Source organism: Lissotriton vulgaris, chromosome 4_1 (assembly GCF_964263255.1).
Source record: "Lissotriton vulgaris chromosome 4_1, aLisVul1.2, whole genome shotgun sequence".
NCBI lineage: Eukaryota > Metazoa > Chordata > Amphibia > Caudata > Salamandridae > Lissotriton > Lissotriton vulgaris.
In genome coordinates, this window is record NC_141691.1 from 1,550,775,093 (window position 1) to 1,550,797,323 (window position 22,231).

Here is a 22,231-nt window from a genome sequence, read left to right on the forward strand (position 1 = left end):
ATGTGGGCCAGGCTGTATTAAAAACTTTATTTCAAACTGTTGCAACAGACACTGGTGACCACCGCTAGGGAGGTAACTGGTGTGTAATCTATTCATAATGTACCATCTGTAGCCCATATGCCTCGAACGGAATATGCTACTTACCAGTATGCATCTGTTCTTGGCATAGAGGGCTGCAGAGTGGTACATGCCCTCCCTGCCTCCCCGGAAACCTGTGTCTGTTCCTACATTATCTTATTTAGGTACACTTACATGGGCATCTCTGTCTGTATTCTATCATACTACTCCATCTAACCCTACTATGGCAAAACAATCTAAGGATGGAGCCGATGCCCATGTGCACTATCACCCAAGGGAGGAGTCACCAGCCTCGTGACTACAAAAGACTTCTCCAAGAGAAAAACAAGTGCAATCATCCGAGCCCAACACCAGATGGCGATCTATTCATAATGTACCACTCTGCAGCCCTCTATGCCAAGAACAGATGCATACTGGTAAGTAGCATATTCCTTATAGGCCACGAAGCCCTTCCATAAAACAGAGCAGCTATTTCTTGCATTTGGAACAATAAATAAAGGAGAGGTCTTGTTATGAAAAAGAACCTAGCAAAACGGATAGTTTCCAGCATTATGAAATCTTATGTCCTCATGAATAAGTCTATAAGAAAATCAGTAGGAGTTCATTCCACAAGAGCGACGGCAGCCACTATGGCCTTTTTTGCAGGACATCCTTCAAACGCCGTTTGCAAGACTGCCTCATGGAGAACTGCACATGCTTTCACCAAGCATTATTGCATTTAGGTAGATGTCAACTAGGATGCAGCAGTAGGAAGGGCTCTGCTCCAGAACTTTTTTACATATATTGAGCCTCGTGCCTGCCATCCACTGTTTTATTGCGAACTGTAATGATAATCTTAATTCAACATGTGAATCAGAGATTCAAGTTCTCTAGCACCAGCATCTTTCATAGATGCACATGCGACCCTCCCTCCTTTCCATGTCATGAGGTTATCTTCTATTTTTGTAACGAGCTAGAAACATCTGACAATTGGAAGTTCCTGGCAGGATAGCATCTGAGGGTGCTGGGCTCCGATTGCTTGTAGTTTGAATCATTTATAGTAATGTGAATAGGTTTATGGGAAATTTCACTATTATTGAGTGTAAGGCTATATCAACATTTACCAAGGGATCCTAGTCTAGCAACGGAAATAATTCAAGCATGCAACTCTATGAAAGATGCTAATGCTGGAAAACTAGAGTTACAGGTAAGTAACTTTTTTTCCGTACAATCAAATGACTACTAAGGCCTCGCAAGAAAAAAACATTTATTGAAAATACTTCCTTGTATGAAGGAAGAGCTAGCTGAAAGCACATCCCCATCTTTTACTTAAAACTACACAAGTGGACAAAGCAAGTACCACTTCTAATTTAACAGCAAATCCAACACTTCCGCATATCAATCAAGCTTAGAGAGATGGCTTTTCCAGTGCAGAAATGACACGGCTTGTAATCATTATTGCACTTAAACCTGGCAAAAGCGTTTTATGCATATGATTTTCCTTTTAAATAGTGTTGATCTCTGCAACCATTTGTATAACAGTTTGCATCTCAAGTTTGGTCAATTTCTTTGTGTTTCATAATAGTCTCCAATTCAACACTACATAGAAGTTCGGAGAGGACTAGTGAAGTCCTTACTCGGAGAACTTGGAGAGCAAATAGATGTGGTTGACAACTTTGTTCTTTCCCTTTGTAGATTAATAAAGAAAACATGATAAAAGATGTTGTATTTCAGTGACTGAGAGTAGTGATAGAGTCCTCCCTATTTAGGTGGAAATTTGACTTTGGAAAGTTAAAGACAAAGTGTTCTCAAGGTACGGGTGTGGGGGAAGGCAACAATACCATACCCGATTTTCAGGCACAGTAAAAAATAGTAACTTATCGTTGAATGACTGTTGCCAAAAATGTCCCCATTCCATTTCACAGGCAGGTAGGGGGACTCTAAGGAACTATTTCTGGCCGGTTGCTGTTTTAATTGGCGAAATAAAAAAATCACTCTTTCTTCCTTTCATTGACCTTCATTTATTCAATATTTTGTCACTCCTTTGTGTCAGTCTCAGCCTGCCTAGCTATGGTCTGATGGTTCAGTGGTTGCGGTGAAAAGCTTAAGGCATTTGCGTAGGAAACCATGAAGACCAAATACTTAGAAGAGCTGCCTCTAGCAGCAGAATTTGCTCCTTGCAAATAACAGCAGTTGGCACTCTACAGTCTCTGATGATTCTTTCATGTCTGTCCTCTTTTTTAAGGGTCTGGTAGCACGCACAACATTTAAACCTGAGCAGTGTATTGAATAAATAATCCAAATGCCAAGGAAGCAGAGTTAGGGCCGTATTTCAGTAAGTGTCCCTGGGGCACAGCGAGTATGTACGCCTGCTTTGTGTGCTCTTGAGGCACTTTGGCATTGCAGAATGCCCCTTCTGAAATATTGATAGTGTAGCAATACATGTAGCATCAGCACTATCTCAAGAGGTCATTCCCCTATTTGCATGGGGGTGTGGCCCCCATCAAATAAGGAAATGTCATTGCCTCTGCACCCGTGCGATATTATAGGTGGAGGAGCAATGGCAAAGAAGCTGTCAGGAGGTGCACGGTCACTGCACCCTATCATAGCAGCCCTCTGGAGGGGGAAAAGAGGTCCCATGCAACCTCCTGCAGAGGGATCTCTAATCCCTCCTCAAAGTGCAGGTAGGTTGCTGCCTGCATAGTGAAACAGAGTGGTTTTGAAGTAGCCGCACTGTATCACATGAATGTGCTTGTTCTAGGGCAGCACAAGTTGTTTGAACATTGGTCCATGCCTTAATCTCCTCTCCCTACATAGTAACAGCATTATATACCTTAGATTACTGAAAAGACAAATTAAATGGTGACCAGGTTAAACACAAAAATGTAAAAAGACTGGATTGCTGTTCTTAGGAATAACACTGGTATTTTGCTTTCTGTACAGACAAAGCGGAATCAGAAATATAAAACTTGTCCCGATTAGAAGCTGTAAGGATAAGCAAAAGCTTTACTCAAAATAGTTTGACTTAATGTACGTTTAATGGATGTTGAACGTATTTATAATTTTGTTTAATATTTGTTTAGTAGGTTCTGCAATTTTTTTTCCTCATATTTCCTCAACTCCGCCACTACTGTTTACTAGAGTATGTCACCCTTAACATAGTGCTGTGCATTTTTCTGAAATTGTCTGAGCACAAAACCAAAGAGGTTTGGGAAAAAGCGGTTTCAATTGCAATGTCACCAATATCCATTCTCCTCCACACCCTGCGTGAATGAAGTCAAGAGGATACATTCTTCAGACTGTTTTCGCTGTTGTGAGAAAAGCTGGCTCAGAGAATACAGTGATTCAAGATACGAGAACAAGAGTGTTATTACTCATTTTAAGCCTCCACATGCAACTTCTACAGTGCCTTGAAAATAGTTAGGCATGGGTAATTTGTGGTAATCGGTAATTAAAGGCAATTGCTCTTGCAATAAAGGTATTTGTAATTAAAGATTTTGATCGGAAGGTGCCATTTGCAGATAAGGTGTGGTTATTTTGTGCTATCACAAAGAAGCCTTTAGGAATAGAAAGAATATTCAAAATGTCTCCAGCGTAATGCACATTCATAGTTTTTTGCCCAAAAAATAATACTAAAAAGCTTTCAGTATTCATTCCAAGCGCTCCAATCTTTCCAGGTGCTGAAGAGAAAATTTTGGAAGAATTTCGAGAAGCACATGGCGTTGATACTCCAGATTTTCCGCTCCAGGCAATGATCCAGGGTGCTGGCAAGCTCGTACTGATTGACAAGCTGCTCCCAAAGCTGAAGGCTGGTGGCCACAGGGTGCTTATCTTCTCCCAGATGGTGCGTTGCCTGGACATACTGGAAGACTACCTCATTCAAAGAAGGTATGCACAACAATACACACCCAGAGACTTCGTTTTTGTTGCATTTTCATTTTGGTCTGTCTGTCGCATGTTTTTGTATGTTTTGATGACTGATGAGAGCCTTTAAAATCAGTATTCTTTTATCGAGCGCATATATTGATATTTAAACATTCAAATAATTTTAAATCATAGGCAAACCTTACTCAGAAATTTTCTTGAATGGAGATAAATTACGTTGATAAATATAAGGTTTATGGTACATGCCCTGTAAAACACTAAAGCGTTTATGCTGTGATCCATTATTTGACTGTTTGCTTACCCAGGCCTTTCACTCTGCATATTTTGTGAACGTTTGCGTTCAATGCACCATACTGCCTTTTGCTATAAAAACAGAAGTGTAAATATGTATTGTTGCTGCATTGCTTCAACTGTGGATGCAATGATTGGTCATTTCGAATGTGATTTCCGAATCGGCTGTGATGTTTGATTAATTAAAATCCGGTATGTCCGCATACATTGTGCTTGCCAATTAAAACGTATGTTCAAAATTGTTAATGCTTTTGTTAATTTGTTGCAGATACCCTTACGAACGAATTGATGGGAGAGTAAGGGGTAATCTTCGCCAGGCAGCTATTGACAGGTTTTCAAAGCCAGATTCGGATAGATTTGTCTTTCTGCTGTGTACAAGAGCAGGAGGCTTGGGCATTAATCTGACTGCTGCTGATACCTGCATCATTTTTGATTCAGATTGGAACCCTCAGAACGATCTACAGGTAAATAAGTAATTAGTCCCTTTACCATCCTCCCTTGTCCTTACCTTTCAATTAAGTTCAGATTTCTAGGTTAGGTGCTTGCTTAGAAAATACTTAACAGTTATCGTTTCGTGAGACTGAAAAACAAACATTAAGATAAAGTAACTAGAAATGGTTAGTAACCCTATAAACTAAATTTTGTTTGGAGGCGATTGGTTATTTCAGACAGTATATACACAGGTAAGATTAACATAGTAAGTTTCGCATACGGTACTGCCTGCCAGATACACTCAACATTTTTAAATTAACTGGATTGTTTCTAGGTCATCCTTGTATTTACCAAAAAGTTGTCGTCTGTTTTTTTTTCTGTAATATCCGTACAGTATTTACTCCATATTAACATCGGCCTACTACCGTAACAATTTATAGCATAAAGCCTAAAGCGCCGGGACACTCCTACTGGAGTAGCCGTTGCGCTATAGAAGAACCCAAATAACATAACATAACATAACATAAAACCCCACAGCCCCTACTTTTAGCGAATAAAGAGGTAGATTATGGTTTTGAGAAGTAAGCATGTATTTATTTGACTTAACCCCTTCGGTGCTCATGACAGAACGGTTCCGTCATGAGCGTCGGTTGGCCTGTGCTCATGAGGGAACCGTTCCGTCATGAGTCCGTGAAATGTACCTTAAGTAGTATAGATATACCTTATGCAACATATCCTCCATGCAGTGCCACACAGTGAGAAGAGTGCAACCAACTTTTCAGGTGTGCAGATGAGAGAGGACCGGATAGGGGAGGGCTTGGACCAAAAAAGAGAAAACTGTGTTGGGAGATACGGTCACAAAGCAGCAAGGAGTGAGTTAAGTGGGTCGAAGAAGTCAGTCAGCCAGCCATCGTTTTGGTACCATAACATATCAAACAGGAGCACAGCTGATTTCCTCATTTTATAGAGCCCTTATTGGGATGTGGTGGGTTTGGGATGGTATTTAACATTTGTCGTTTTATTACAGACCAGAAACTTCATACAGAGTTGGCATTTTGGTTCTGTGGGGTCATAGGAGTAGGTGAAGATAATGCGATGTGGCCTATGAGGTTAGAGTTTCTGGTCATTTGTGAGGTTCTGAGACAACTGTATGAGAGAATACCATACTCATGGGTACCTCCTCACAAGCAACAGGTGCCTCTTCAGAAAAGGTACTTTTCTCACCAATAAATATCTTAATTCATTTTCTTCCAACAGCATTGCTTTCTCGTTTAACAAACAAAGTGGATGAATGTTCAATCAGATTAGCTCTGTTAGGGGGATTTGTCTGAGCAAACTTCCTGGTGGACTTTTTTTAGGACTGCAACACCAGTGGCCTGCATAATCCTCTAATATCCTGCTATATTCCCCCAACGGCTCAGCGATCCATAGATTAGACCCATCTCTGGTAGCACAGGTGGCCCCAGTGTCCGGACTCTGCAAATGAGAGCACGAGTAATTGAGGAGGTCTTGAAGCTACCCACTGCCGTATTGTTTAAGAAGGCAGAACCACTCGATAGGTTGCAGTGCAGAGGACTGTGCTGAAGCGTGCACAGTACATTTTCCCCCTGGTGATGCTTCTCGCCTGGTCATGTGAGGGAGACTGGACTCATCGTCCTTGCGGTAAGCGGGCTGGGGACCCAAGTGCTTTGGTGGGATGCAACGCGAGGGAAACAAGCCAATGGTCCTAGAGGCCTTCCTAGGGAGAATTGACAATTGTGCCTACATTCTCTACTCTTCTATCTTGGTCTGCCGAAGGCTGTAGTGTGCGTGGTTCCCAGCCAACTTCCTCTGGTCTCTGTGGTGTGGCCCATGCGGCTGTCCTGACATCCCGGCTATGAGAGGGTCTCATTGATGGCCATCTGACATCGAAAGAAGGCCCTTAATGACTGGAGGCACAGATCTGATCTGGGAACGGATGGTGGCAACCCCTTCTTACACTTGAAACATAAGTAGTTGTGATCTGTGTCCCTGGACCCTTGTTGAGGGTGGCCACATAAGACTGTTGCACCCTCCCTACTTCATAAAATGGACAAATACACAATGTGTCTGACCACCGATATCTCACAGAGAGACACTGGTGTGGATGGTGTAGCATCCACTAATGCCTTACTTGACTCTACTGCAATTATACTACAAGCCATAAATGAATCAGAAGACCTCCCTGGAAACCAAGTTTGGTGAGGTACAGTCTGATGTGTATTTGCTGTGAGAGTCACTGAACTGGAGGGTATGATATCTCCGCTTGATGAGACTGTTTGGGAACTCGGAAATACTTTGACATGGTTGTCAGCTGAATCCAGAGACCCCTGACTGCGAGGTGAGAAAGCGCTGGGACACATTCTCACACTACAGCTTTAGGTGGTTGGTGTTCCCATATGAATTTAAGGGATCTGATCCAGGATGTGTACTAACAACTAAACTAGACTCCTTTGTGCCCTTACAAGCGCTATCCAACTATGTCTCTTGGGACAGCTCCATCGAGCCCTATGGTCAAGGTCGCCCCCGGGGGCTCTCGTCAGACCCTCGATTGCCAGGTTTATGAACTACAGAGACGAGACCTGGTCATTCACACAGTACTAACAAAGGGTACAATATGATATGACTGCCATACCATCATGGTATTTCAGGATTATATGAGGATATTCAGAAGCTGCAGAAAACCTTTGACTGTCATACAAAAACTGAGGTGCATGGGACTGCAATACATGCTACTCTCTCCCGCGAAACAGTCCTCTTTCAATCTCAATCCTATTCGTTTGACACCCCGGAGCTTGTCTGGCAGTGGGTAGAGGAGAGGCCTGCACCGGTAAGGCAGACTGCAGTTTCAGACAAGAGCTCCTCCGTGGCACGCCTGGTACTGATATTCAATGGCGTAGGTGATCCCATTGGTGTGGAACACATACTGGACAGAGCTCTAACCCTCTGACGATCACGGTTCGGATGGCCATGATGCTTGGAAATCGGGGGAATGAAACTCGCCTGAACGATTTCTCACTCACTCTGATGAGTGTTCCACTTTCACCCCACTCAAGATTTTAACTGGATACCTCCCCCGTCTGATCCTGGCAGAGGCCTTATGACCACCTCCGCTGGAGCTTTGGCCCTCTGAGACTCGTTTCTTATCAATATATCACTACATCAATGCTTTGTGGGGATGGGTATCCACCAGGGTTTATCTTCTTGAGTCACTGGTTCATTTGTGGTTACTACCATATGTTTAGCAACTGCTCATCGCCCTGTACCTATGAACTTGTAGGCCCTGGCTGCAGATCTTGCAATTCTTTTTTCTGATGTTTGGTTTAATTTGTTTGGGGGCATTAATTGTTTTTTCTTTTTCTCTGAATGTTTTGTTTAGCTTCTCCAGACGTTTGGGGAGATGTGGGGAGTTTCTTACTCCTCTTGTAATGGGGGCTTTGGCCTTGCTTATACGAAACAGATACTTTGCAGTTTGAAGTATAGGGAGGACAGGAGGCAATGTTTGATATGTTATAATGTAACTTGCTTATGTCATGGCTTTACTATGTCCTAATCCAAGGGCGGTCTGCGACCACACCTTTCTACTAAACATCCTGCTATGGCTTTTTTGTATAATGCCACCCCAATCCGCTGCCTCACGTGGAACATCAAAGATATCTTTAATGAGGTGAAGCAAGAGGCCATCTTTCGCCAGACTAAACAATTACGCATAGTTATGCTCCTATTCCAAGAAAACCATCTCTTGGCAAAACACTGTTACTGCTTGCTGCCATATTTGCTATGATGATGTTTACCATACAGGTTTTCACCAGGGATTGAGGTAGCCTTGCTTTCTGATCCACTAGGGAATATGATCATAGGGATCATTTCCATGGATTGATAACCGCTGCGCTCATCAGGGTTTGGTCCACACTAAAGGCATCGCCCTTAGCCACCCCCTTGGGAACATTTGTTTAGGCATTGGGTATTACGGATATCTAACCCCACTGTCGCCGTGGAGCAGGCTGCTACATTCATTTTTCGGTGGGTACATGGCAGTCTTTTGCAGCTTGATTATTATTGGTCCCAGATGCCTACATGTCTTCTATTTCTGGGTTGTTCCTCCACTCCAGTAATTTATCAGATCATGCTGCATTGGAAGTGCATGTTGCATGCATAGACCCCTTAGTTTCTCATTGGGACTTTAGGGAGGCTCTTCTGGAAAGATCAACACAATTATTTCAGTAGAATGCGGACTCCATGCCGTCCACAGTAGCACTGTGGGAAGCGTTTGGAGCAGTGACACAGGTTACTGTGATCGCGAACCTAGTAAACAAGAACGCTTGTGAGCGACCAGTACTCTCAAACAAGCTGTATGGACTGCAGAAAGTGAATATCTGCGAGAGGCCACTGGAGACGTGTCACATGTTCACACTGGCCTCCATATTCAAACAAGTACATATTGGTGAAGCTCTGAAGATCTGGCAGGCATCTCAAAGACGACTTTGAGCATGGCAGCTAAACAGGCAAAAGCTGCTTCATTGACTTAGCCGACGTACTGCTACCCCTTACCACATGACCTGTATTGGGGATGAATTGGGTGTCATTCAACTCCTGAGGGAATAGCAAATGTGTTTGCAGCCTATTATGCCTCACTATTCAAATGCTCAGACCTGTTCGGCTGAAGGGCTCTTCACCTGTTTCATCCATTCGACTTCTGCACCTGACCACTACTCAATGCAATACTCTTGATGGGTATGGCCATGTAGATAAGATTGCTGAGCCCATATCTCAGCTGTCCACAGGAAACGTCCAAGCCCCAACAGATTACCAGTGGAGTTCTTTAGCTGCCAATCTCGCATATTAAAGCAGCCACTTTTGGAACCTTATAACGAGGCTTGAGATACTGGCTGCCCTCTCGGAGTTCCTAGAGGAGTTGCATATAGTCACCATCCCAAAAGAGGACCGTCCCTCTTATCTTTGTTAGCCCTACAGACCTGTCTTGTTGATTAACTGTAAAGTTCAAATATTAGCAAAAATTCTCATGATGCGACTTTTCCCAGTCATCACAGAATTGATAAACGACTATCAATGTGGCTTCATGCCATTTGGATCGAGAGAGACTGCGCAGGTTTCACAATGCATTTGCAGTTGCTTCCCAGCTTTGGAGACCCTTAGCTGTTCTGCTCTTGGACTTCGAGAAGGCCTTTTTGTATTATGGACTTGCATGTTCCACTTGTTGGAGCATATGAACTTTGGCCTTCAATGTTTGCATATGTATGATTGCTATATGGCAGACCTTGCATGAGATTAGGGGGAAAACCTGTTTGCGTCATTCCTGATTGAAAAGAGGATTTGGCAGGAGTGCCCCCTGTCACCCCAATTGGTTGCACTTGCAAATGTGCACTTGGCACAGATTATCCAAATTGAACCTCGTATCTGGGGTTTTCAGTGGTCCGATACATAAGAGGGCTTTGTATCCCTCTATTCCAAATTCTCCATCTGTGGAACAGTTACTGAGATCCTTAACACCTTTAGGACTCCATTCGGCACTGCAGGTTTATTGGTTCAAGACGTGATTATTCCCCATCAGGCTAACAGGACACACAATGGAGTGGGCATGCCAGACAGAAATGACTGTGAAGGAAACTGGTTTCCTCTGCTTAGGAGTTAACATCTGAGCCATGTTGGCTGTGGCTGGATCTGAAAACCTTGTCTCTTTGCTGGCCACGACGCAGAGCGATGTGCAGCGCTGGTCTCCATTGCCATTGTCTTTGCTGGTGCACATTGCGATATTGAAAATGATTAGTCTTCCATGGCTATTATATGAATTGCAAAAATGCTCTTACAATCTATCTAAAGCGAACCTATCATAGTTTAACTCTGTTGTATCTTCATTCATATGGAGTGGTAGACCCCAGTGGGTTGCATTTGCTAAAAGTTGTAAATTGATCTATGATGAGGAGCTGGTAGTGGTTGACATACGTTTGTACGACATGGCCTTTCATTTATTGGTTATCAACGACTGGATTTATGGCTTGGCGGATGACCCAGCATATAAACTCTAACACTGGATTATGCTTAACTATGTTCCTCTTCACTATCTGTGGGGGCAAAATGCCATCTAATGCTCTATCGCTGACTTCGGCGGTATTGACAATCTGGAAGTCAACACTTAGAGACATTCAATGGGAGGATAGGTTAATTGGTGCAATTCCTCTATGGTGTAGCACCTTACTGCAGGAGGTGACGGCACTGGAGGGTTTTTGTGGTTGGGACTTATTGGGCGTTACCTCCTTGAGAAATATCTTGGAGGGCACAGGGGTCAAGACATTTGAAGAACTACAAGATTATTTTGGGTTAGAATGCTCTCAGTTCTTTATATGTTTGCAGCTGTGACACCCTCCAACCATACTTGGCTGATTACCCTGACGGTCCTTTATACAAACCCCTTGAAGCTAAGTTGACTGTCTATCCTCTACCTGTTTGGGGCAGATATCCTATGTATACAAGGCCCTGGTACTTCATACACCTGACTTTACCAGCCTTAAGGAAGAAACGGGAAATGATATTGAGCAATTGGATGATTCGAAATGGGCGATTGCTTTGATGAGGATCCAGGAGGGTGCAGTTTCCGCAAGGTTTTGCTTGATTCCATTTGGTGCTGCCACTGCATACGTCTAACTCCACAGCGACTCTGGCGTATGAACTGGGCAGCAGACCCTACTTGCCTCCCATGCATTGTGATGATGGGGGACTTCTTACTCATTAAGTAGTATTGTGCAGTCATCCGTCCATATCTGGATGCTATAGAATCCACATTCAGTGTGGTGCTTGTCCTCTGCTTTGCATTACTCCCAAAATGGCCCTTCTCATTGTGGTTGAGGACGAAGGGTTTACACGTGTTGAAAGGAATGTTGAGATACGGCTTGGTAATAGGGAAGAGATATCTCCCATCAGTGGAGGCAGATTGAGGCTCCAACTGTGGAGACGTGTACATAAATGGACCTTAGTTGTGTCAGGAAATAGCCTATATATGTAGCATGGGGATGTCACAGGAAAGATGAGGGTGTGTGCGAGATGGCATAAATTCCGGGCAAGGGTAATAAACTGACTATGCATCTACGGTGGGTATACCAGCTGCTGTATGCTATGTTGTTGATATGTGGGCGGCCCTGCACATTTACATGTATACCCTTTAATAGTGATTGTATTGCATGTGCTTTTTCTATACCTGTGGGCGCCTAAAAACACATTGTAATGTGACTTAAGTTTTGAATGACTAATTTTTCTTTATGTACTTTTTTTAATTAAAATGTTTTTAATACAGGCTCAAGCCCGATGCCACAGAATTGGACAGAGCAAGTCTGTGAAAATCTACAGGTTGATAACCAGGAATTCATATGAAAGGGAAATGTTTGACAAAGCTAGTCTCAAGCTTGGTCTTGACAAAGCTGTCCTACAGTCCATGAGTGGGAGAGACAATGCTACCAATGGGGTAAGGATGAACAAAGTGATGGGTGTGTTGTGAAGATTGACTTAAGTTAAACAATATCAATAGTTTTTTCAGACTGTAGACTACTGTGAATGGTTATATGAAACTGCATTTTATCAGAAGAATGAAAAAGGCCTTAATGACAGCAGCCTTGTATTTGAGATTAAGGTCCTCTTGACCCAGTCAAAAGGATGTTTCTCAATATGTTCAACCATCATAGGTCTGTTCTTGGACAATTTAGTTTGACCAGTAACTTATTTTCCAGGTGCAGCAGCTTTCCAAGAAAGAGATAGAAGATCTTCTCCGAAAAGGTGCCTATGGAGCCCTCATGGATGAAGAAGATGAAGGCTCAAAGTTCTGTGAAGAGGACATTGATCAGATCCTCCTGAGGAGAACTCATACAATCACCATAGAGTCAGAGGGCAAAGGATCCACTTTTGCAAAGGTGAACTTTAGTCACATTCAGCAATATTTAAACCTTATTAAAATCAAATCAAAAATTGTGATATCAATGCAGTGTTAATCTGACGTAAGCAAGCTACTATTTCTATGCCTTCAGTTAGGTTCTAGCTGGTATAACCAAAGCATTTTACATCTGACTGTGGGTATTCTGAAAGACTGACTTGTAGTAAGATTTAAGTGTTTGTATCACAACCAAGTTTTTATGAGTTGGCTTAATTTTCAAGCTAAGCACGCTAACATTTGCACCATCTTTATACATTCATCTAGAGTGCATCTAGACTTTCTCCTAAAAATGTTGTGAACGTTATGATACTGGTACTGTTAAAAATGTTCAGAGTACATGAACTGAATCAAAAAATGCTCTTCTGTTTTAATTGTATTAATGTAATGAAAGTACCACACCTTTAACAAGACTAGACCACTCAAGGAACCAGGCCACTGTTATTCAAAGTGTTGGTCTTTCTCCTTGACCGTCTTCATCAGTCATGAGTTTGGGTGTTCTTTACCTATTATGAATACTGTTCAAGTAGCCAGAAATCATTATGAAGGCAAACTGTGCACTTAGAGTGAATCGGTTGTAGTTGTGCACTGTGTTTCTGAAGTGACCCCTAACGACGTGTACTTTAATTCCAAATGCTCCAGGCTAGCTTTGTTTCATCTGGAAACAGAACTGACATTTCGCTGGATGATCCCAATTTCTGGCAGAAATGGGCTAAGAAGGCAGAGTTGGACATGGAGGCCATCCGTGGACGGGTGAGAGGCATATTCAAGTTGACAGTATTTGGATTGATGTCATTATAATGTAAAGTCGGGAGTGTTTAAAAAGTGAACTGCAAGTGTATGTTAGAGTTTGCGTTATTAACACATGTTTTCTGTTTTTATTCCTTGCTAGAATACCCTGGTTATAGATACACCGCGTGTAAGGAAGCAAACTAGACTCTTTAGCGCAGTGAAAGAAGATGAGTTAATGGAATTTTCAGATCTGGAAAGCGAATCTGAGGAAAAGCCTAGTGCTAGGCCTCGTAGGCCTCAGGAAAAGTTACACGGCTATGCACGGAGTGAGTGCTTCAGAGTCGAAAAGAACCTTCTGGTGTATGGGTAAGATACTTTTATCTGTAGAGCTAGATATTGTGTTGTTTATTTCACTGGGCTATGATTGTTTGTGGTCTTGTTATTTAGCTTCCATACAGGGTTCTCAGCATGTGATAAATGTAGTGCAAGGACTTGGTCTTCAGAAGTGGCTGTAGGATTTTTAGGATAAAGTGAACTTAAATGATTATGGGGAATCTCCTGGAGCTCGTGTTTGTGGCTCTCTGGGTGGAATGCTATAGCTCAAGCCTGAAGGTGACCGCATTACTTAATGGAGTAATAGTTCTGTACAAGGAGTCTGTGCATTGCATACGTGTTCACAATGCCTATATGAAAAGGAACTGGAAATATATCCTTGGGATGTTGAGAGTAGAGAGTATATTAGTTTGGTTAATGTCAAACATTAAGTGAAACTTTATGTACACTAGTGCGCTCTTACATTTTTAATCTAGGAAATGATGTAAGTGTCCACCTAGAAATAGATGGTAAAAGGCTAATGGTTGGGAGATGTTTACCTCTTTGCCGCCTAAGTGGTGTAGTTCTGCAGCTAAGAAGTAGTACTTGAAGGTGGTGCATGGCTTAACCTTTTGATCGAATATGCTGCTCTAGTCAAGCCACTGGTATACACCGGAGAAAAATGATGTGACGGATTGCTCAGCAGTCCTCATAAGGCACTGGTTTTGGGTGTCTGATGTTTACCAAGTGCATTTTGGATATCTGAAAGACTCATTAGTGATAGATTCCTTACCTTAGAATATCCCCAGGCGTCAGACTGGATCCGGAAAATTTTGCTCTAGCAATACCCCTGCGCGCGCCGGCAGGCGTCGTCCGGTGTCGTTAGCGCCGGAATGACATCGTCGGAGTACTTAGACGCCGCCCATGCGCGCTGACGTCAGTTCTTATTTTTTCCGCGTCCGCTAGCGCAGATCCGGAGAAGCTCTACCCCTTAGTCTTTTTTGACTAAACTTTTTGATCATTTCTTTGCTCGAGTCTTCGACTCCTACGGTGCCGGTAGGAATGCCCGGGTTTAAACCCTGTTCGAGGTGCTACCGACTGATGTCGGTTACCGACCCCCATCGCCAGTGCCTCAAGTGTTTAGGCCTCGACCACGACGACCGCACCTGCTCCGACTGCCGGGCCCTGACGTCTAAGGCTAGGCGAGAGCGGTCTCGCAAGCGACTGGAGCTCCGGAAGTCGGCCCGCGCCGCTCCAGGTCCCGGTCCCGGTCCCACGGGAGGTCGAGGGACAGGTTGCGGGGTCGGAGCCCTCGCAGCTCCGGGAGTGGACATCGGACGTCGGGATCCAAGTCCTCAGGTAAGAGGCATAAGAGGTCGGAGTGACATCATCGTTCCTCCGACCCACCCCGACGCTCACACGATGCGGCCGGAGGTTTGGGTGACCACCCGCCGGAGTCGCTCTCGTCGCCGTCTGCCCCACACCTTCGGATCCCTGGGCAAGACGCGACACCTGAGGAGGTCGAGCGGTACCTCATGCCCAAGGGGTCCCTCCCTCCTCAGCTGGGTCCCGTGGCGCCTTCGGGCCCAACGGCCCCGGCTGGAGGGCCTAGTGGGTTGGTGCTTCGGCTCAGACGCCGTCGGGTGCTTCAGTCCCGGCGCTGCCGGCGACTTCGGTCCCGGCGCCGCAGGCCCTTTCAGGATCCGCTTCCGGATCTGGGTCGTCGCTGGTCGACCTCTCTGACGCCGGCCCTACGGGTGTCACCCCCGGTGCCTGCTATGGGCGCCGTCCCCAATCCTACCCCCGGTCCGGTTCTGGTGCCGCTACCGACGGCTTTTGGAGATTTCTATTTCCATGAACAGAACCCATCTGTTGAACCTGTGCTACAGGAGATGGGTGACGAGGGTGATTAGGAGGGGTCTGAGAATCCTCTGGCACAGGAGTGCCAGTCACCACAGGACTGGACATATGAGCTTGGGGAGGCCAGTGGCATTGACACTTCGCCAGACACTGGATTTGTCTCCCCTCCCACCGTGGCTACGGAGGAGGGGGCAGCTTATAGTGTAGTGTTGACACGGGCAGCCAAGGCCCTAAACCTTGAACTCCCTGTCGCGGCCGTAAGGACTAACCTCCTCACAGAGGTCCTTAAACCGCAGGCAAGCTCCAGTGAGCCTCTGCTGCCGTTTAATGAGGCCTTGTGTGATGTTCTTGTAGGCACTTGGTCCAAGCCCGCCACAGGTCCGCCTGTGGATAGGAACGTGGCCAGACGTTACCGCCCGGCCCCAGGCGACTCTTGCTTTTTGTCCACCCACCCCACCTCGAGAGCCTGGTCATCCAGGCCTCCACTTCCCGGACCGCATTCCCGACGGCTCCGCCCGACCGGGAATCCAAGAGGTACGAACAGTTCGGGAAGAAGGTGTTCTCGTCCCTCAGTTTGGGACTGCAGTCAGTTAATACTGCATGCCTCTTGGGCCGCTATACTCACACCCTGTGGGACGCGGTCGCAGACATGCTGCCACAGTGTCCGGTGAAAACTCACCCAAACCCCTGCAGAGGGTCGAGATGCAGCACGATATTCCATCCGGTGTGGGCTGGATACCACGGACTCGCTGGGCAGGGCGATGGCAACGACAGTGGCGGTTCAACGCCATGCCTGGTTCAGGTCCACCAACTTTTTGGCCGATGTCCAGGCCACTCTGTTGGACATGCCGTATGATGGCCGTCGCCTCTTTGGCAACAAGGCAGACCATGCACTTGAGCGATTTAAGGACTCCAGGGCTACGGCCAAGATCTTGGGCCTCTCAGCCCCTCGCCAGCAAACGGGTGCCTTTGGCTCCTTTTGTGGCCAAGGAAGGGGCGCCCCGACACGTGCTGCCAGCCAGGCGCCGCAGAATGTCCAACAGCGCGGTGGCGGCCGTGGAAACCGCCGTGGCGGCGTCGGGGACAACGGCGCGGCCAGTCCACACCTTCCCCCGCAGCACCTGCCTCAAAACCCTCCTAGTCCGTGCTTTCAGGCCCATGTGACGCCAGTGGGGGGCAGGGTTCGCCATCACCTCTTCCACTGGCACACCGTCACCTTGGACAGGTGGGTGCTGCAAATCGTCCGAAGGGGCTACTCCCTCCCCTTCGAGGTGACCCCTCCAGCCATGCCACCGCAATTCCACCGCGTGTCAGGGGATTACTTGCAACTTCTGCAAGAGGAAGTCACGGCCCTCTTGGCTATGGGGGCCATCGAGCACGTTCCTGGGCCAGAAGTAGGGTGTGGTTGTTACTCCCACTACTTTCTGGTACCCAAGAAGGGCAAAGGGGGCCTATGCCCTATCTTGGACCTACGGAATGTCAACGGCTTCCTCCGGTTCAAGATGCTGACTCTGGCTCAGGTCTTAGCTGCCCTGGACCCAGGAGACTGGATGGTAGCATTGGACTTTCAGGACGCCTATTTTCACATCCCCGTCCTGCCGGCCCACCGGCGTTACCTCAGGTTCACGGTAGGCCACGAGCACTTTCAATTGACGGCGCTCCCCTTCGGCCTTACCAGCGCCCCACGGGTGTTCACCAAAGGTGGTCGCAGCCCATCTGCGCAGGTTAGGGGTTTCAGTCATTCCCTACCTCGACGACTGGTTGTTAAAGGCGGGCTCGCCCCAGACAGTCGTCAGCCACCTCCAGACTACGGCCGATCTCCTGCATCTGCTGGGGTTCTCCATCAACGTGCCGAAGTCACACCTGTGTCCCTCTCGGAGCGGTTCTGGACTCGGCGCAGTTTCGGGTTTATCCACCCCAACAGCGGGTTCGGGATATTCAGGCTCTGATTCCGATCTTTCAGCCTTTATCCCGGGTCTCGGTCAGGTTGACGCTGCGGCTTCTGGGGCTGATGGCCTCCTGCATCCTTCTGGTGCTTCACGCCCGGTGGCGGATGCGGGCTCTGCAGTGGGACCTGAAGTTTCAGTGGGCCCAGCATCAGGGCAAATTGTCCGACCATGTCTTGATCTCGGAGGGCACTGCAAAACAGCTTCACATCAACCTTCTGGAGCTGCGGGCGATCCGACTTGGACTGAAGGCATTTCTCCCCTCTGTCCGAGGGAGTGTAGTGCAGGTGTTCACGGACAACACCACCGCCATGTGGTACTGCAACAAACAGGGCAGGGTGGGGTCGTGGACCCTATGCCAGGAGGCTCTGCGCCTCTGGAAATGGCTGGAACATCAGGGCGTGACCCTGGTGGTTCAACACCTGGCAGGTTCTCTGAACGCCAGGGTGGACGAACTCCGCCGTCTGTGCATGATGGATCATGAATGGCGTCTGAACTCTGACGTGGCACAAGGCCTCTTTCAGCAGTGTGGAGAGCCTTGGTTAGATATATCCGCCACAGAAGAGAACGCGCAATGTCATCAGTTTCCAAGGCGGCACTCGCTCGGGGACGCTTTTCGTCGCGTGTGGAGTTGCTGTCTATTGTACGCCTTTCCGCCTATACCACTTCTGCCCAGAGTGCTGAAGATCAGGCGCGACCGGGCCCAGGTTATCCTTGTGGCTCCGGACTGGGCGCGAAGGTACTGGTATCCCGAGCTACTCAGCATGTCAGTCGATCCCCCGATTCGTCTGCCTCTTCGGGGGGGCCTTCTGTTGCAGCAGGGCACCGTCCTCCATCCGAACCTGTCCAGTCTCCACCTACAAGCTTGGAGGTTGAGCGGAGACAGTTGAGGCCATTTGACTTGCCTCCCGAAGTCTGTAATGTCAATCTGGCAGCCAGGCGTCCCTCCACAAAGTCGGTATACGCCTGCAGGTGGAACAGATTTGTGGCATTGTGCACAGCAAAGGATGTGGATCCACTCTCTGCACCCCTTTCTGAGGTTCTCCTCTTTCTTCTTTCTCTTGCCCAGCAGGGTTCTGCTCTGGGCACTATCAAGGGCTACCTTTCTGCCCTTTCAGCCTTCTTGAGGCTTCCTGATCAGCCTTCTTTGTTCAAATCCCCGATTGTAACTCGATTCTTGAAGGGCATCACTCACATGTTTCCACCTGTTCCGTTTGTGATGCCCCAGTGGGATTTGAACCTGGTTCTAACCTTTCTGATGTGTGCTCCCTTTGAGCCCCTTCATTCTTGTCCTCTCCGTCTCCTGACTTTAAAGACGGCTTTCCTGGTTGCCATCACCTCTGCCAGGAGGGTGAGTGAGCTCCAGGCTCTTTCTGTCCAACCTCCTTTCCTGTCCATTCATCCTGACAAGGTGGTTCTGAGGACTAGACCTTCTTTCCTGCCCAAGGTTGTTTCGGCCTTTCACATCGGGCAGTCCATCACCCTCCCTTCCTTCTTCCCGCCTCCGCATCCTTCAAAGGATGAAGAGCGGCTCCATCGTCTGGACCCAAACGTGCGCTTTCATTTTACATGGATCGCACTCGCCAGTTCCGGGTGGATGACCAACTGTTTGTTGGCTACGTGGGTGCGAAGAAGGGACGGGCGGTTTGTAAACGAACCATCTCTCGATGGGTCGTCCTCTGCATCAAAGCGTGCTACTCTTTGGCTCGGAAGGAGCCTCCTGTTGGGCTGAGAGCCCATTCCACTCGGGCCGCGGCTACTACTGCCCTGGGCCGGGGAGTCCCCTTGCAGGACATTTGCCAAGCGGCTACGTGGGCCTCGCTGCACACCTTTGCGAGGCACTACTGCCTGGACAGTCAAGTCCGGAGGGATGGCTTCTTTGGCCGTTCTGTCCTCCAGGACTTTCTGGTGTAGTTTTGTATTGGTTCGCAGACCCACCACCGGGGTTGGTATTGCTGGGGTATGTATTCTAAGGTAAGGAATCTAACACTAACGTGTTTCTTTCAGATGAACAAGTTACTTACCTTCGGTAACGATATATCTGTAAGAAACATTAGTTAGTGTTAGATTCCTTACCGAACCCACCCATCCTCCCCGTTCTGCGAACTGATACCTAGGGTTAAGGACATCCCTTTCAGGGCCCTAGTTTTACATGGCACCAGTGTTGGTTCTCTCATGGCTCTGCGTCTCCTGGCGCGGAAAAGCTGTGTGCAAAGAACTGACGTCAGCGCGCAGAGGCGGCGTCTATATACTCCAGCGACGTCATCACGGCGCACGACGCCGACGACGGACGCGGAGCTGCAGGGGACGCCTGCAGACGACGCCAACCGACGCGCAGGGGTACTGCTACGCAAAAGTTTCCGGATCCAGACTGACGCCTGGGGATATTCTAAGGTAAGGAATCTAACACTAACTAATGTTTCTTACAGATATATCGTTACCGAAGGTAAGTAACTTGTTCATCTTGTACTTACATATCTAATGTGTGCTCCCTTTGAGCCGCTCCATATCTGTCCTCTGTCTTCTTACCTTGAAGACTGCCTTCCTGGTTGCCATCACCTCTGCCAGGCGAGTGAGTGAGCTCCAGGCTCTTTCTTCTACACCTCCTTTCCTCTCTGTTCATCCAGACAAGGTTGTGTTGTGGACGAGACCCTCGTTCCTGCCCAAGGTTGTCACGGCCTTCTACTTCGGGCAGTCCATTACCTTGCCCACCTTCTTTCCGCCTCCTCATCCCTCGAAAGAGGAAGAGAGGCTCCACCGTCTGGACCCAAAACGTGCGCTCTCTTACTATCTGGATCACACATGCCAGTTCCGGGTGGATGACCAACTCTTTGTTGGTTACGTGGGTGCTAAGAAGGGAAAGGCGGTGCACAACCGGACCATCTCGCAGTGGATCATCTTGTGTATCTAGGCGTGTTACTCCTTGGCGAAGAAGGAACCCCCTGTGGGACTACAGGCTCATTCTACTCGGGCCACGGCGACTACCACTGCCCTGGGCCGAGGAGTGCCCTTACAGGATATTTGCCAGGCAGCTACGTGGGCCTCGCTGCACACGTTTGCAAGACATTATTGCCTGGACAGCCAAGTCCAGAGGGATGGCTTCTTTGGCCGTTCCGTCTTCCAGGACTTTCTGGTGTGATTATTGGTTCGCAGACCCACCACCGGGGTTGGTATTGCTGGGGTATCTAGTCTAAGGTAAGGAATCTATCACTAACGTGTCTCTTTCAGACGCACAAGTTATTACTTGTGTAACAATATATCTATAAGAGACATGAGTTAGTGATAGATTCCTTACCGACCCACCCATCCTCCCCGTTCTTGCGAACCGATATCTAGGGTTAAGGTCATCCCCTTTCAGGGCCCTAGTTTCATGGCACCAGTGTTGGTTCTATCATGGCTCTGCGTATCTGGCGCGGAAAAGCTGTGTATCAGAACTAACGTCAGCACGCATGGGCGGCGTCTAAGTACTCCGACGTCATTCCGGCGCTAACGACGCCGACGACAGACGCGGAGCTGCGGAACACGCCTGCCGACGTGCAGGGGTATTGCTACGTAAAATTTTCCGGATCCAGTCTGATGCCTGGGGATATTCTAAGGTAAGGAATCTATCACTAACTAAGTCTCTTACAGATATATCGTTGCACAAGTAGTAACTTGTGCTACAGGCCTAGACATTAGTTCTAATATAAGAGCTAAAAATCTAGTTTCACATTTTGAACATAGGCTTCAAAGTGTTCTGTTTTTTGCTGATAATAGACTGGAGCCCATCTATTATGTTGTCGTTCTTTTAAATATGGAGAAAAAACAGAAAATTGGTCTTTTTAAATGGTCTCAATGCTGCCAGTCTTGAGGGCCTGTAGCTGTGAGTGCTGACTGGGGGAGGTTGGAGGATTCCTGACGAAGCTTTTAACAGCTGCATATCCGCATATTTGTGCACTACAGTGCTTGCGTTTGTGGGTATATTGAATTTTGAGTGATTCAGATTTACGACTGCATATGCTGCTAAAAACCCATCAGGAATTAAAGAAATTGGTAAAATAAAGGTGGAAATACTCTAATTGTGGTTTGATTCCCCCCCCCCCCCCCCCCCCCCCCCCCCACAAAATATGAATAGACACAGATGGAAATGCCTAAAATTAAGTACTTTCAAACCAAAGCCCCACTTTTTCTAAGTATTCTCTTTCTGATTTAGTTGGGGCCGGTGGACAGACATCCTCTCACATGGCCGTTTTAAGCGCCAGCTCATGGAACAAGATGTGGAAACAATCTGCAGAACGATCCTTGTTTACTGCCTTAACCATTACAGAGGGGATGAAAATATCAAAAGCTTCATCTGGGACCTTATCACTCCAACAGAAGATGGCCAGATGCGAGCTTTGGTTAACCATTCAGGTAAGGCCTGCACCGCTGTATGTATGTAATGAAAGTAACATGCTAGGAGGCAACGGAGTGCTGAACAAGAGCAAGAATCAAATGTCTTTTTTAAAATTGTGATTACTTTTTCCAAAATTAGTTATTCTAAACATAACTGTACTAAAGATAATTGTGTTTACCAGGCTTTTTATAATTATTATACTGCGTTTATTATAAAACATGGTTTATGTATAGTTTAAATCGAACAAAATATAAGTATTCCTATGTGGCTCACTATTTAAGGACATATTGCTTACCCGCATCCCCTACCTGCGATTTTGACTATAATAAAAACAGGATTCAAAAATTCTCCTGTTACTAAAGCTACGAAAATAGCTCTTTTGAATTA

At 46.8% G+C, this 22,231-nt stretch overlaps 1 protein-coding gene across 2 annotated transcripts in view; it reads left to right on the plus strand.

The window, feature by feature from the left end:
• Window positions 1–22,231, plus strand: part of CHD7 (chromodomain helicase DNA binding protein 7) — a 794,978-nt gene that overhangs the window by 685,524 nt on the left and 87,223 nt on the right. For both annotated transcript variants that reach the window (XM_086965786.1, XM_086965787.1), the window contains exons 16-22: window positions 3,735–3,945; window positions 4,502–4,697; window positions 11,993–12,160; window positions 12,423–12,602; window positions 13,262–13,372; window positions 13,512–13,717; window positions 21,662–21,861. In XM_086965786.1, the coding sequence (XP_086821912.1) occupies window positions 3,735–3,945; window positions 4,502–4,697; window positions 11,993–12,160; window positions 12,423–12,602; window positions 13,262–13,372; window positions 13,512–13,717; window positions 21,662–21,861 (1,272 nt within the window). The remainder of the gene's footprint in view (window positions 1–3,734; window positions 3,946–4,501; window positions 4,698–11,992; window positions 12,161–12,422; window positions 12,603–13,261; window positions 13,373–13,511; window positions 13,718–21,661; window positions 21,862–22,231) is intronic.